The sequence below is a fragment of the Fundulus heteroclitus genome, chromosome 9, assembly GCF_011125445.2.
Source record: "Fundulus heteroclitus isolate FHET01 chromosome 9, MU-UCD_Fhet_4.1, whole genome shotgun sequence".
Taxonomy (NCBI): Eukaryota; Metazoa; Chordata; class Actinopteri; order Cyprinodontiformes; family Fundulidae; genus Fundulus; species Fundulus heteroclitus.
The window spans coordinates 22,880,674-22,895,261 of record NC_046369.1 but is presented as its reverse complement, the minus strand read 5'-3'; the positions used below and the strand labels follow the sequence as shown (position 1 = coordinate 22,895,261).

The window sequence follows — 14,588 nt, the reverse complement described above, 5'->3', positions numbered from 1 at the left end:
CACATCGAAGCCTTGCTGGGGCGTTGCACTGCTGCAACACGGCAGACAGAAGCAATCCGAGCAGGCGTTGTCATTTCAAGCGTGAAATGTATAAATTGTTCACACAGCCAAATATAGACGTATGGCAGAAGATGTGGGTGAAAACAAACCACAAGCAAGCTGAATCTGATAAACAGACATCTAGCAAACATAATTAAAACTGAACACTGTTAACAAAAAAAAGAAAAAGAAATGATGACTGGTTTTCTGTAGCCGTTTCATCACATTCAGGGTGAAGCTAGAGCTCACTGCACTTATCAACCCTGGACAGATCGCCAGCCGACCGCGTTGTCGCATTTGTGTTATACTGTATTCTGTTTGCAATCGAACGGCACCACATTTATAGTCCATTACTATAAGTCCACTACATTTCTTAGGACCATTGACTCTCATTGATAATTATCGTAACTCGTAGACATTGATGTGAGAAATGGTTGACTGCATTTCCTCAACATTTCGCTACATGTGAAATAAACATGCAGATAACATAAACATAAAAATAAATAAAAAAAAAAAACAGTAAATGTAATGCAGCAAAACTTTAAAGCAGCCTTCTAGTAATTTGCCACACAATAACCAGGTGCTTATTGTGTAAGGTGCTTTTCCCAATAAACAGATAACGGCACTAAAGCCATGCCTGCAGCAGTGGTGTCCGAACTTTGTGTCCCATGCACCAAAATCAAAGTCAAAAGTGCTCATGGGCCACAAAAGTACCTGTGCAACAATAATTTACACATGCAAGATTTTAGTAAAACAGTCAAGTCTGAGGACATCTGTAAATTGTTGTGGATCCAAAACACAAAAAAGGGGTTTGTAGGTTTCTCCTGTTAATAGGAACGCGTGCAGTTTCCAATCTTTTTGTGAGGTTGACTGAGCTTTATTTTATTGTCTAGTCTCCCCATTAAGAAAGGATTTGTGCCTTTCTTTATTTAAAAAATGTTTCCTATGTTTAGCCAAGTTTAATAAATCAATTAAACTGAGATTTTGCTGCATTCAGTCGCTTGATATTTGTGGTCCTGTTTACTACAAAATCATAAAACAGAAGCAACAAGAATTATCAAAAGATGAATACTTTATGTTTAAAAAAAAAAATACTCAACTTAAAAAAAGTCTATCTACATCGACCGCCTGATCTTGAATTGCGGTAGGGGGCCACACAGAAGCAGTTTAGGGGCCTATGGTTGGCCCCGGCGCCACACTTCGGACACCCTTGGCTTATTGCACTTTTCTGTTATTACTGCAAAAGCACCAAGGCCAGTACAAACAAACTGCGTTAGCCTCCAACTTATTGTCAGAAGGGAGAAAACAGTGATGTTTTTTTGGCTGCAGGCTGACTCATGAAGAACAGCAACTAACTGAATGTTTTGACTGCCGCACTTAGAAATACTGATTCTGTTTGTAAAAAAAAGAGCAGAGAAAGCAGCAACTTTCACTAACATAAAATGAGCATGATAACACAAGCTTATTGTCATCTTGACTTTGTTAGGTTTTTTTTTATTGCCAGTTAAATAGTGAAATTATTTACTGCAGCTGCACACACACCTACTTTTCGCAACTGCATTTATAAACGCTGACTGCAGATTAATTTAAAAACGCTTTCAGGACTTTAATGTCCCAGCTTGTGTTTGGAAAATTCTACTTTAAATGGTAGATCTGACTCCCGTTGCAAACACTGATCAGCAGGCGGAAATGCTGGTCAACTTTATGAAGCTAAGAAATACAAAATAGTTTGAAACAGCATTTATAAACTAGACTGGTTAAATGAAGACAATAATTTGCAGGAATAATGAGATTAACTCTGAGGGTTATGTAGACAAAAATTCCCCAAGCACTGCAGTTTTCTACAGAAGGACGGGAGGAAAAGAAACTGTGGGAACATCAAACATTGATGGGAAGAGATGTTTTAGTGATGCAATTATGTGCTTTATGGCTTTGGAAAACCAGTAATTAAACTTTTGCTTAACAGAACCGATTTTGAAGAGACTATAACTTCATGACAGGTTTGTGCTGCCGCCACGCTGCCATATGTTTTTGCTTCCTTAAAACTCCTGTTTTATCTGCTTTAAGTTGGATTAAGTGTTGACCCACCAGCTCATTGGTATTAAGGACACGCTGTTTTGGTTGCTGTAAGAAAGTAAAGTCAAGTGGTGACCCAGAGATACAAAGCTGTGTCATCAGCTGATACAATATAGGAATAAGTTGTAATACTCCACAATCTGAGATAGGGGGAGCATTTAGATACTCAGACTGCGATTTGAGGTTGATCAGATTGACAATTATCAAGTGACGCAAGTCCTGATTGGTCAAATGAGCTCTGTGCCAGTTTATAATGGTACCTGACAATCGCATCCACCTTTTCAGTCTATTAATCAGCATTTCATGACAATTAGTGTAAAAAGAAGCACTGAGATCCAGCAAAAAATAATCATTGTTAAGACATATGTTCTTTAAAACTTTTAACGATACAATTTCTGGATTTCATCTGTTTAGCGATGCAATTATGTTCTTTGCGGCTTTGGAAACCCAGTAATTAAACGTTTGCTTAATAGAGCCGGTTCTGAACAGACTACAGCTCCATGCCTGGCTTGCTAATGCAAGCCGGTGCTGCTGCCACGCGTTTGCTTCCTTGAAAGAACATGTTTACATGTTTGGGGTAATAAAATTAGTTCAAAACACTGTTTTGTTTGTGACGAATATCAATGCTGCAGTTATTTTTTATTTTATAAAAGTTACAAGAGGAAAGAGGTTTTTTAGAAATCAGGTGGAAATATTAAGACAGCACCATGACATGAACCTAACATGGCTAGGGCTGAAATTAACAGCACCAACTGTATTAAGGTGGGAAACTTACTCTTTGAACTCTGCTGCTGTATACAAACATCTCATCATGGTCGGCCACTTTATATGCAAAATATATTTTTATTAATGCTCATATCGTCCTGGGAGTTAGCTAGTTAGGCCTACATAAAATCAGCCGTATGCACCAGCTGCACATAACCATATGAACTCATGTCTGCACGTTCCAGCCCCGTATATTGAGGAGCTTAGCAGTGATGAATGGTAAAAGCAGGAGCAGTGCAGCGTGGTGAGCAGACCCCCAGCCTGTGGAAACAGGCCTCAGTGGATGACAGGCCTAACGAGCTAAATATAGCCTTCTGGGTTATCTCCTCTGTGGGCGCAGCGAGTCCGTTGTTGCTTCACATTATTTACGTGTCTGTGCATGCACCCTCTCTCTTTCTCTCTTTTAGTTCACGCACCCCCACACTAACACACTGCTATCTCTTTCTCCTGCTCTCCGCGTTGCATTCTCTCCATTTCATCCCTCTGCTGAATCCTTTTATTCCTCCCTCCATCTCCTCTCTCTGTCGCCTGGTGTCTATTTTTTTTCTCCCCCTCATTCCTTCGCTGCATTTTTCAATCTCATTTCTTCCCTGTGTATATCTTAGTCGTCTCAATCAGTCTCCTCATTCCTTTTTATCATTCTCTTTATCTCTGCTTTCCTTTGTACCCTTCCCTCTGTCCCTCAGAAGCTCCCTTTTTTTCTGTCTGACACTCTGAGCCGTTTTTTTTTTTTCCTCTGCAGCTATCTTTCCCTTTGAGCTCCTCTTCTCTCTCTCATTTTCTTTCCCTCCCTCTCATTTCCCAGCCATGCCTATGAAGTAGCAGAGCACTGTGTTAACCATCCAGTGCACCACAGTGAGCCCTTGTTCAAATAATACAGCCTGGGGTTCTAAACGTCTACCATGCTAACCTACATGAATATGTCATCAGCATCTGCAGCTCCATGACCTCCTGCCATGGGGAACTTTTACAACCCTGCAATGAACCTAAAGATGCAGCATTTACCAGCAGAGCTGCGGTCGCATCGGACAAGACCTTTGATATATTATCATAAACAGTTTGACTTGAAGACTGCAGACACCCATGACGATGTAAAAAAAAAAAAAAAAAAAAAAAACAGAGAAATCTGAAACTTTTTGGATTGTATAATTATAGGTGGAGGAGATTTACAGTATAGAAGGTGGATGTTTGTCATGAACATTTCTTCCACACTGTCATTCGGTGAAACGGTAGCTAAAGCGCAGGAGACGAGGGAAGACAACGTTTCCGAAAATCGGTCCTGAGCATATTTTTTTCTGCTTCGACTACTAAATCTGTGGTAAATTATAGGAGAAAATAATAAAAAGGAATAGGGAATTAGATTGTGATTTATTTTAAAGTTGTCAGATAGGCAAATGGGCATTACATTTCTGCTCTAATTACTTTGAACTCTTTTCTGCTTTTGTGAAAACTTGCCTTAAATGCCTGCCAGTATTCTACCCAACTGCACCATGGTGCTAAATAAAGGATATATTGCACTCTGGAATAAAGTTAAGCCCCAAAGTATTCATATCCTTCGCAGATTTGAATATAAAATAATTGTCATTCAACCAATAAGTTTAATTAATAGGCAATAAGACAAGTATCTCTGAAAAGACAACAAAACAATGTTTTCGAAACCAATAATTTATTTGCTTTTATTTATATTCTAATAAAAAAGTAAACCATCAAACCATTTTTAAACCCTCCTACCATAATAAATAGCAAAGAACTTTTTTGACATTACAGCAATCAGACACTTCTTGTAATTACTGATCAGCTCTTTTCAAGGCAAGGCAAATTCATTTGTAAATTCCCACTTCCATTTTGACCATCTATCTTTGGTGACAGCTGACACATCTTTATGTTAAAAAATACTTTATACTTATAACTGCTAGGGCCAAGAATAATTTTGATTGTAACTGTAAATGTATTTCACCAAACTTGGGGGTTCCCAAACAAGAGTCTCTAAGTATTAGAGTCCCAGACTAAAGGCAGCTTCTGATGCATGTATGTGGTTTCATGGCAGCTGTGCGGCCAAAGTTTTCCCACAGCCAATATTTAAAAATCACCACTTATTGCTTTCAGCATGGCCTGGAACAAAGTATAAGAAACCATGGAGAATATTTTGTTCTGGCTTTGCAATGTGACCCGCCCTTGATGTAGGGGGGAGCTACGCAGAGTGCAGCTGAGGCCCTGGTGAATATATTTTAGGATTTTCAATCCAAAGAACTAAGTTTTTATGTACATTTGTTTAAATAGATAAACAAGAACCACTATAAAATCTGTTATGAACCGAGTTATCAACAAGTGGTATCAAAACACTGGACAAACAAGCCAACATTAGTCTAGCATTATAATAAACGCTTTAATGTGAAAACTTCGCACTTTAACTCCGGCTGTATGTGTTGAATCTGATATATCTATGAATTCAGTTTTAATATAGCTGATATGTCTGTCGCTTTTAACAAAAACAGAATTGAAACCATAAGCTACCAGGCTGGGACTCGGTAATGGCAAACCCCTTAATCTTAAATGACTCAGCTCTTCGTTTAAGGATTTGAATAAATCCAGATCTAGACTGTGTGAACCAATCTAAGTGTTAGTAGAACTAAATTATAAAAGCATATCTTGACAAAAAATAGGTTGGAATATATATATATATATATATATATATATATATATATATATATATATATATACACACACACACATGCTATCAACAAATTACTTGACTATGCTTGAATCAAACCAAGGCCTGATGCTTTGCCAAAGCCAAGCCCGACCTTAAAAAACAGACCAACAATTATTTTTCTAAAGGTAAGTCCAGGCCCTTTCCAAACACAGCTTTACAAAAACCAGTCACAGTTGCCACGCCGTTGCCCTCCCTAAGTGTCTTGAAGTGCAAATTGAGTTCTGCTGTTGGTTGTGCAACATCTTGACTTCAGAAACGAAAGAAAATGATGAGTTGAGCCAAAGCAGGATGCACAGATATTTTCTTTGCACCACACTTTCCTCGCTGAACATTTAAAGCTACTCCAACAAATTTAATATAAAAATCAATGAATTGCCAAGAACACTAAAGATGTTTTTTTTTTTTTCACAGTCTTGCAGTTTTTACTTTGAGTGCTCAGTTAGCACTGATTGTAATCACTGGGCTATTGTAATGTTTTACATCACTGAAAGGATTTTAGCACACTCGCACCCGATTATATACAAAATCTGTGTACACAATCAAGTTTAGCAGAGCAAAGCTAATGCTTCACCAGCAGGAAGTCAGACAGGTGAAATATTACAAAAAGTGTGTTTTTGGCTGAACTGACAAAAAAAATCCTTACGGTCTGCAGCAATGATTAACGCCAGGTAGACAGCGAGATGAAGAGCGTTGGCACAGTTACACTTGTTTATATGTGAAAGAGAATAAATGGATGCAGCCAAGAACGGGTATTTAAATATATAAAGTCCTATAAAGTGCTCATTACATTCTATAATATGTTAAGTAGCAGAAAGCAGCAGGAACCCATTTGTTGGAAAATAACCTGGACTTTTGCCCTATTGAGAAAAATACAGGGATGGGGCTTGTTTGCATTAAAACAATGTTCTGTTTAGAAGTACACACATGGATGGGTGTGCTGTGTTTTTCGGTGCATGTGTGTATTTTATGATTTGATCCCCTGCTCCTCAGCGGGACCGTTTTCCTGTCTGCTTGCTTTTTTCCCCCTCGCACTCTCCTATCTATGTGCCTGTCTGTGTCTCCCTCTTTCTGTCCATCCATCTGTGTGTCTATCTAGCTTACAGCCCTGATCCCGCCCGCTCTCCCAGGTTTATGAAATGCGAGCAGCTTAGCAGATGGTGCATATCGTATTCTGGCTGGCTCGCTGTGGGTTTTGTACCACAGACGAAGGCTTATGACGGAAGCGAGCCCTTTAGTCGCTTAGACGAACCGACGCAGGGAGCTCAGGTTGTTAGAGCAGGAGAGAAGAACAAGAGCCTGAGACCCAGATTGAAACGCGCATATAGACGGTTTGAAGGAGGAATGAGTGCGATGAGAAGCAGAAAGTGATGAGAACTATTAGAGTAATGTAAGTAGTGGGAGCATAACACCTTCACAGCTACAACCTTGGGGGGGGAAAGTTTGGAGTATGCTTCATTTTATTTTTTGCTCTGCATCAAAAACACAACATAAATAGTGAATCGAACAGCTTTGTACAACCTACTAAAAAGAAACACAAATAAAGTATATATATATATATATATATATATATATATATATATATATATATATATATATATATATATATATATATATATATATATATATATATATTTGACGATATTTGATTAAGATATATATATATATAAAATAACTATGAAATCTGAAATGGTAGAGACGTAAAATAATCAGACTTCCAGTTATTTATTGAAAGCCGTCTAGCGTGCTCTTCTTTGCCTTTAAATGTTTCCTGGATCTACATTATTCTCCTAGTTCAGTGCAACAACTTCTCTTTACAACACGTTTTCTTTCCCCCCCTTTTTAAGTCTAGTGACGGTTCATCTTTAATTTAAATTGCACTTCAGTTTGCCAGTTCAATAACATTCAACCAGTAAAAACATTTTCTGTTTCTGAATAGTTATGTATCAATTTTTTGTAAAAGCTTTCAAGTTGCTTGGATGTCTTCCTCATTATTTTGGTACTTTTCTATTTTACAGCCTTTTCAGTATAACTTCAGTTCTTTTACCTAAGATAAACTACAGCCAGGGTATTACAGTGGATACCTTCATACTGCTGTCAAACTCACTGTATGTTTCATGTATCATTGTCAAATGTTAACTTCTCAGAAATGCGCCGATCAAATTATTTACGGTCCAATCTGATACTGATCCAATTCTACTGTGTACCTTGCCATGTGAGTGAAGTTATCATGCTTGAAATAAACATTGTTAAAAAAGTTCTGCATGTTCTTTAGCATGGTGCTTTTGGAGATGCTTATTTAAGTCTGTAGTTTTGAATTTACCAACCTTATCACCCCCCTCGCAACTTATGCATTGCAGATGCTGCATGTTGCAGTCGGACTTGTTGGTGTATGAAGTTTGAAATGTTTCCAAATAGCAGACTTGGCTCGGTCCGGCTCTTGCTCCATGTTGCTCTGTTATTGCGCATCGCTAGCTGCCGTGCGTGCTCCGCCATCGCAAACATAGAAGAGAAATGACTAGATCGCTGTAACTGTATTGCTGTGTATGATGTTAATTAAAAAAAAGGAATGAGTGGATCGGTATCAATAATCCGATATCCGATCCAGGTATCAGATCAAGTAGATTTTCTACTTCTCATAAGTCTAGAAAATCTGTATTGCCTTTTACCTACATACCAAGATAATGCAGTGTCAAATTGAAAAGTCAAATCAGCTTCTATTTGACAAAGAAAAACACAGCCTTCACCAAAACATCAGCCTTGCTGGTTAAAAAAAAAAGTTTAGTCTATAATTCTGACAGAAGAATTCAGATTCTTCTCCGATAAACAAATTCAACAAAGTCCTCTAAAACTGAGACAGGACTCACCATGATGTAGTGTCTCTGCATCTCCGTCTTCTCGCTGGCCAGCTTCTCACATTCCAGCTTCAGGCTGCACAAGCACCAACACATCCACGTTACACTGGGTCTTTCCTTCTTGTACTATAGATCATAAAGGAGTCCTAAAGGAGTTTCTACTATGTACCCTTTCCTTAAGGTTATCAAATAATTACTTGTTGATACAGACGTTGAGCTTGGATAGAGTCTGAGGACAACAATAAAATAAATAACCTTCATAACAGAAACTGTCATCTGGGTTTCTCCTCGGCACTTCTGCATTAATCTGTGGGATGTTGTGTAATTCTGTATCATGTGTACACTGCTAGGTAATCAACCCACCACCGTGGCTGCAGAGCAATTACCTGCTTTACTTTCAGATGTTTCAAACACACTGCATGTCAAAACTAAATTAAAGAACAGCTCCTCTACTCCCTAGTTGTCACAGAGCTCATTGGGTCCAGGCAGTTTTCAAGACATGAATCAGTTTTGTATGTTTAAAAACAAATTTAAATTCAGCATACAGTTCTGTACTTTGATAAAAGACAGAAGCCAATGCAACGCAAACCCATTTAAAGTTATTTGTATCCCAATGTACTGTTAATGCACACCTAATATACATTAAAGTATTGCTTAGTTTTACATTTCTGATAAAAAAGTTTACAGAGTACTTTTCACATCTTAGTTCATACACATCCTTGTAAAATAGAAGCAATGGATGCGATCCTCTCTCCCAAAGGGCCCATTGTACTTTGACTGATCCGTTCTGTTTGCTTAGCTTAGCTACACAACACCTATTTAAAGTTTCAGGTAAAGATGCCATGAAAGACAGGCATGCAGGAATGAATCATATTAACACTTTATGAAGGGGACAGAATTCTTCTTCCTTTGACGATATTTGATTAAGATATAGTCTTCAACTATCAAGAATAAGACTGAGCAGGATCTGCATCGCATTGGCTTTAGACCAGAAACCCATTGAGTGTGTGTTGATGTTTGCATTTAGCGTGTGAGTGTACCTGTGATATTGAGCCTGGAGGAACTGGAATTCCTCCTTGATTCGGTCCAAAGTTTCCAGGACTGTGAACTTGAAAGACTGGCCAGGCTGCAAGGGGACCTGCGCAGGGGAAAAGAAAGAATGGATGAAAAACACATACAGAGAGAGTGTGTGTGTGTATGTGTGTGTGTGTGTGTGTGTGTGTGTGTGTGTGTGTGTGTGTGTGTGTGTGTGTGTGTGTGTGTGTGTAGGGCTGTTTGCAGGGAGATTGTGACACACTTCATGTTACGTCGATGGGTGAAGTGTGTGTTTGTGTGGCAAGAAGAGAAAAGAGCCAAGATGAAAGTGAGGGAAGGTCACTTCCTCTTCCCACACATCATAAAGCCTTGTCCTCTGCCTCTCTCTCCTCCTCCTCCCCTAATGACTGACTCCTTCCCTCTACTCCCTCCATCCTCTCTTCCTGTCCTCCTCTGCTCCCTCGCTTCTACATTAGCATCCCCTCTACTCTGCCATGCTGCTAATGTATTCAAGCCAACGAGGAGCTGAGAAGAGGGGGGGGGGGGGAGCATCAAATGAATAACTCAAGACAATCGCGGCACCATCTCTCACCTGCTAAAAGCTAAAGAAGACCCGACAAAACAAGCAACTCCCAGGAGGTCCGCCACCACCCGCAATCCATGTCTGTCTAAAGCGCTGCTGACAGCAGCCCGCCTCCTCTATAGTCTCCATGACGTTTTAGAATCACGCGCGCTGCTGATGCTTTTGATGCTGCGCTTGTTTTCTTCGCTGGAGCTGGAGTATGCAGAATAGGTGGTTCTCAGAGGAGGTGGTCCTGTGTTGTTGTTTTTTCCCCCCTCTTCCTTCCTTTTCAGATCAGTTAATTTTACCGCCCCATGAGATTTATAAGATTACCTTTCGAGATGTCTCAACAAATTTTATGCATTCAGTCTCTGCATCCCTGTCACAGCCTCTTAAAGCTTGGTTAATGTGTTTATGCACGTCTTTTCAAAATGCAAGTGAAGCTGTTAAGTGGTTGGACAGTTATAATGAGCCGTACTGCGAACTACTGCAGTCCGAACACCAGCTACGGTGGATCACATTTTCTAATGAATATGACTTTATGTGAAAACCGACATAGTAATATTTTATTGTAAATTAGAATACAACCACGTTTACCCCCATCTCCAGAGAATGAGATTGAGTTTTATCTGCATTGTATTATGCATCAACACACCAGCTGGAGCGTCTTCAGGGGACAAGCTTAGATTGTTAGATAAGTGTTAATAGAGACCCATTGCAGCAATAGTTTCACACCATTTACACAAACGTTCTAATAAAATGATCAAATTGCTTTTATTTAGCAGTGGATCACGGGTGTAAATACCTTGGTGTATTGATCTCTCACTTTTAACCCCCATTACACCTTGACGATGTGGTTTGAAATGGTAGGAATATTGAGAAATGAAAAATGATTCAGTAAAGTTTTGAACTTTTGAACTTGCCCTATAATTCACAATGGTCAGTAGAAAAAATCCAATTTTTAAAACATGCATATGCTGTCAACCTGTCGTAAATTTGACCCGAACCAACACATAGCCGAGGTGGCTTGCGTACACCACCACTGCCTGCTGATTAATATTCACCGCGCACAAAGGATTATATTGGAAGCAGCTTGCTGCCACCTAGTGGCCAGGGTTAAATAACAGAAATAGTTTTTTTATTTTTTATTTTAGATAATCTCCAGCAGTGTGTGGTGAAAATAAAGCTAAATATTAAGCTTTGCCTTCAGTTTTAAACAAAATTCATTTTACTTCTCGCTTTTGGAAGATGCATCAGCATCCTCCTCTGTGCACCAGTGTCAGCTTATCCCACAGTTTTGAGCGCGTTAAGCTCCAGGTGGTTCTGGGTGCACCAGTGAGTCAAATTCCTTATATGTATCCACATAGCTGGCAAATAAAGCTGATTCTGACAGCATCTAAAGATTGAGCCAGATAAGTATAAGTAAGGGCTGCACAGCGTAGCGTTATGCAATACGATCACACAACCATAGGACTGTATGAGGCTATTTGTAAGACACCATTTGGATACTTCAAACTTTCATTAATATACACTTTGCATGCCAATTATTCCAGCTGTTAGAGACTACTTGTAGTAGATAATTACACCTGCAGTGCCCAAGATGCTACAGGTCACAGAAAGCACTAGAAGCAATAATAATGTAGTCACATTTCCTAATATTGTGCAGCACTACTTATTCATGTTTATCTACTGAGGTCAAAGGTAGAGCAGCTTTCTTTGTGGAGAACTAAGTGTTTTCTCTTTTTTCCAGCTCAATTAATTGATAATTAACATTATCAGAATAAGCATATGATGAAATATAAGAACACGAACAGCTTTCTGTTTTTGATGAGTGTTTTTTTTTTTTTAAAACAATGATTTACAAGAAGATAATGTAAAATTTCAGTTGTCAGAATGAATCGTTGCATTGACCAATGACAACTTTTACCTTCAGCTAGTTAAGTATTAAATATACTTGGGGAATAATTAAGTTCAGCTAATGATCAAGCCTACAAAAACAACCGTAGATACTCATGAGACCCTTTGGGAAAAACTATTTCTCACCCATAAAATAATAAGAAATATCTCAAAACATGTTAATTTAATTGTAAAAGTGTTTGTTTTGCTTTTAGACAGATAGGGTTACAAGCGCTTAGTTTAGCACTTACAGCAAGTGTAGATTATTTTGTACCAGGGATGAATAATAGCCGTGTGTTTTTTCACTGAAGGTGAGGGGAGGCTTGAGGATTGACCAAAGATAAAGAGGCTTAAGTGAGTAAAGTCATCTGGTGGACTAAATTCCATGGGAACCCCCACAGATCACGATCATGATGCCATATGACACAAGGCAGGATGGTTTTACAACGCAACGTTTAAACAGAAGAGCGTCTGGCCAAACCCTGAGCATCAGAGCCGGAACCAGACTGAACAAGTTTCCCCTGGTGACCAACTGACCCAAGCACCAAGTTTATTTTGCCTCAATTGACAAACGTTTCCAGTAACCTGAGAAAGCGAAAGAAATCCAACCCAGCTAATTGTCAGTGATGTCTCGTTTACTTGGTGGATAAACCCGAATCAAGGCAACTTCCACCGTGATTTCATAATCCAGCTCTGCCCAAACTGAGCCGGACAATGCCATCTGTACGCCGCAGCTGGGTGGTTATTGGCTCGCAGCGAAGGCTAAAAGATTGGCGCTTTCAGTGGTGGGGCTTCATTAGTTGAGACAAGCACAATTCAATTAGGTTTCAATTAGTCCGATTGCGGAGGTCAGAGACGCAGTGGGTTCCCCCAGTAATTAATCCGCAGAGCCGAGCTGAGCCCGAGCTAAACTGAGCTGAGGCAGGAAAGCGGGGACGTCTAGATGGCTGGATGGACACAATGCACACAAACGCTGTCTGTGTGTGTTTGTGTAAAGTGTGTGTGTGGGACAGAGGGGCGGGGCGCGGTGGGTTTGGAGGGTTGGCGTCTGCCAGCAGATCCCCACTGACCTTGATTCACACCACACACACACACAGGCTCAGTCAGGAAGGGGCGGAGGGAGGGATGAGGGGATAGATACTGATCTGGCACACATAAACACACACACACGGTCATAAGAACATTGGAAAACACATCAACAAACAAACACGCATCGCTGCACATGCACATTCACACTTTAAGCACACAGAAAACACACAAACCCCTCAGAGGGCTGGGGGGTGGGGGGGGTACAGGGATAAACTGAAAGCGAGGAAAAGTCAGAGAAGAGATGGATACCCATCTGACAGATGGAGGGATGGATGTAGGGAGTGATGGACCAGTCTGACATTCTTTCAGAGGAATGAATGCACAAGCAGAAGGACAGATGATGAAAGAGTAGTGCGGCTGCTGACTGAGAGAGACAGCCAGCCATTCATTCAGCTGACACAGAAGGAAGAGGGCGAGGGGATGGAGAGAGCGGCAGAGAAACAGACAGAGAGTGTCTTTGCTGTAGTCAACACAGCCTGCTCGCCCTGTGCACTGTCCATCGGCCTGTGGTAATACCGCTCCCACCATCTGCCGCCACGCACTCACCAACGCACACGAGCAGAGCGCTGCTGGGAGGTTACATCAGCAGCACTAAGTCATGAAACAAAGCCCCATAGTCACAGATCGGGATTTTACAAGAGATTTTGCAACCATTGGTGTCAACACGGCAGCTCGCCCGGTACGTCGATGAGAGCAGTTTTAATTCTCTTCATCCACTGGACAAAAAAAAAAAAAAAACCTCCAAAAAAAAAAAAAAGGTCTCACTTTCAATTTACCAGTTGCAGCTTTCTGAATGAGTTCCATCAACCCCGGAGCAATAAGGCTGTGGGAGCGCAAAGAGGAAATGAAAAATCCCAGAAAAAAAAAATGAGGACAGTTCTCAGGCAGAAAGAAATATATATATATATCCTGAGCTCCGTCTTCCAGGATAAAAAGATTTGTATCGAAAGTTGATATCCAACTCGGCTATTTAAATAATCAAGGGCACCTACTCAAGTACGTGCAACATCGTGCTTTAGGACACAAGAGCTGTGTGTGCGTAGGTATGAAGATGTGAAGTGTTTATTGAGACGGAGGCATTACTAAAAAATGCCATATGTACAACAAACAGTTGTTGGGTTGGGCGTTTCATCTCTCCTGTACCGAGGCAGATAGCTTGTCTGTTGGTTAAGGCTGCTGTAAGGATGTCAGTACACTCCAAAAAGATTGATTTTCTGCTAAATGTTCCTGTGTTGCATCTGCACTGATTGGCTACTTTGTTTGGACACCTCCGGTGTCCCCAGGACGATTTTAGAGAAGTTTAACATTATGTCGTAACATTTCCTCAGAGATTTTGGTCCATTTTGACATGACAGCATCATGAATTCTGCCCTGCGCTACCATGATGAGAAGCGTCCGTTCCCCCACATCCCAAACCTGCTCAGCCGGGTTCAGATCTGGTGACCGTGAAGGTTACTGGAGTGTAGCGACGTTCAAGAAACATGTTTTCAACATCGTCTGAACTGCTGAAAGGGGCCAGAAAAGGGATGGAGATGGTCAGCAACAATACTCAGAAAGGCTG

At 40.3% G+C, this 14,588-nt stretch overlaps 1 protein-coding gene across 2 annotated transcripts in view; it reads right to left on the bottom strand.

Annotated features, from left to right (window-relative positions):
• Positions 1-14,588, bottom strand: part of tle2b (TLE family member 2, transcriptional corepressor b) — a 105,306-nt gene that overhangs the window by 78,424 nt on the left and 12,294 nt on the right. Inside the window, exons 1-3 of one of the 2 annotated variants that reach the window (XM_036141256.1) lie at positions 10,073-10,089; positions 9,486-9,583; positions 8,458-8,521 (exon numbers count right to left, since the gene is read on the bottom strand). In XM_036141256.1, the coding sequence (XP_035997149.1) occupies positions 8,458-8,478 (21 nt within the window). In that variant the 5' untranslated portion in view covers positions 8,479-8,521; positions 9,486-9,583; positions 10,073-10,089. Of the gene's footprint in view, positions 1-8,457; positions 8,522-9,485; positions 9,584-10,072; positions 10,090-14,588 lie in introns of those variants that run through there. The other variant, XM_012877897.3, reaches the window with a different exon arrangement.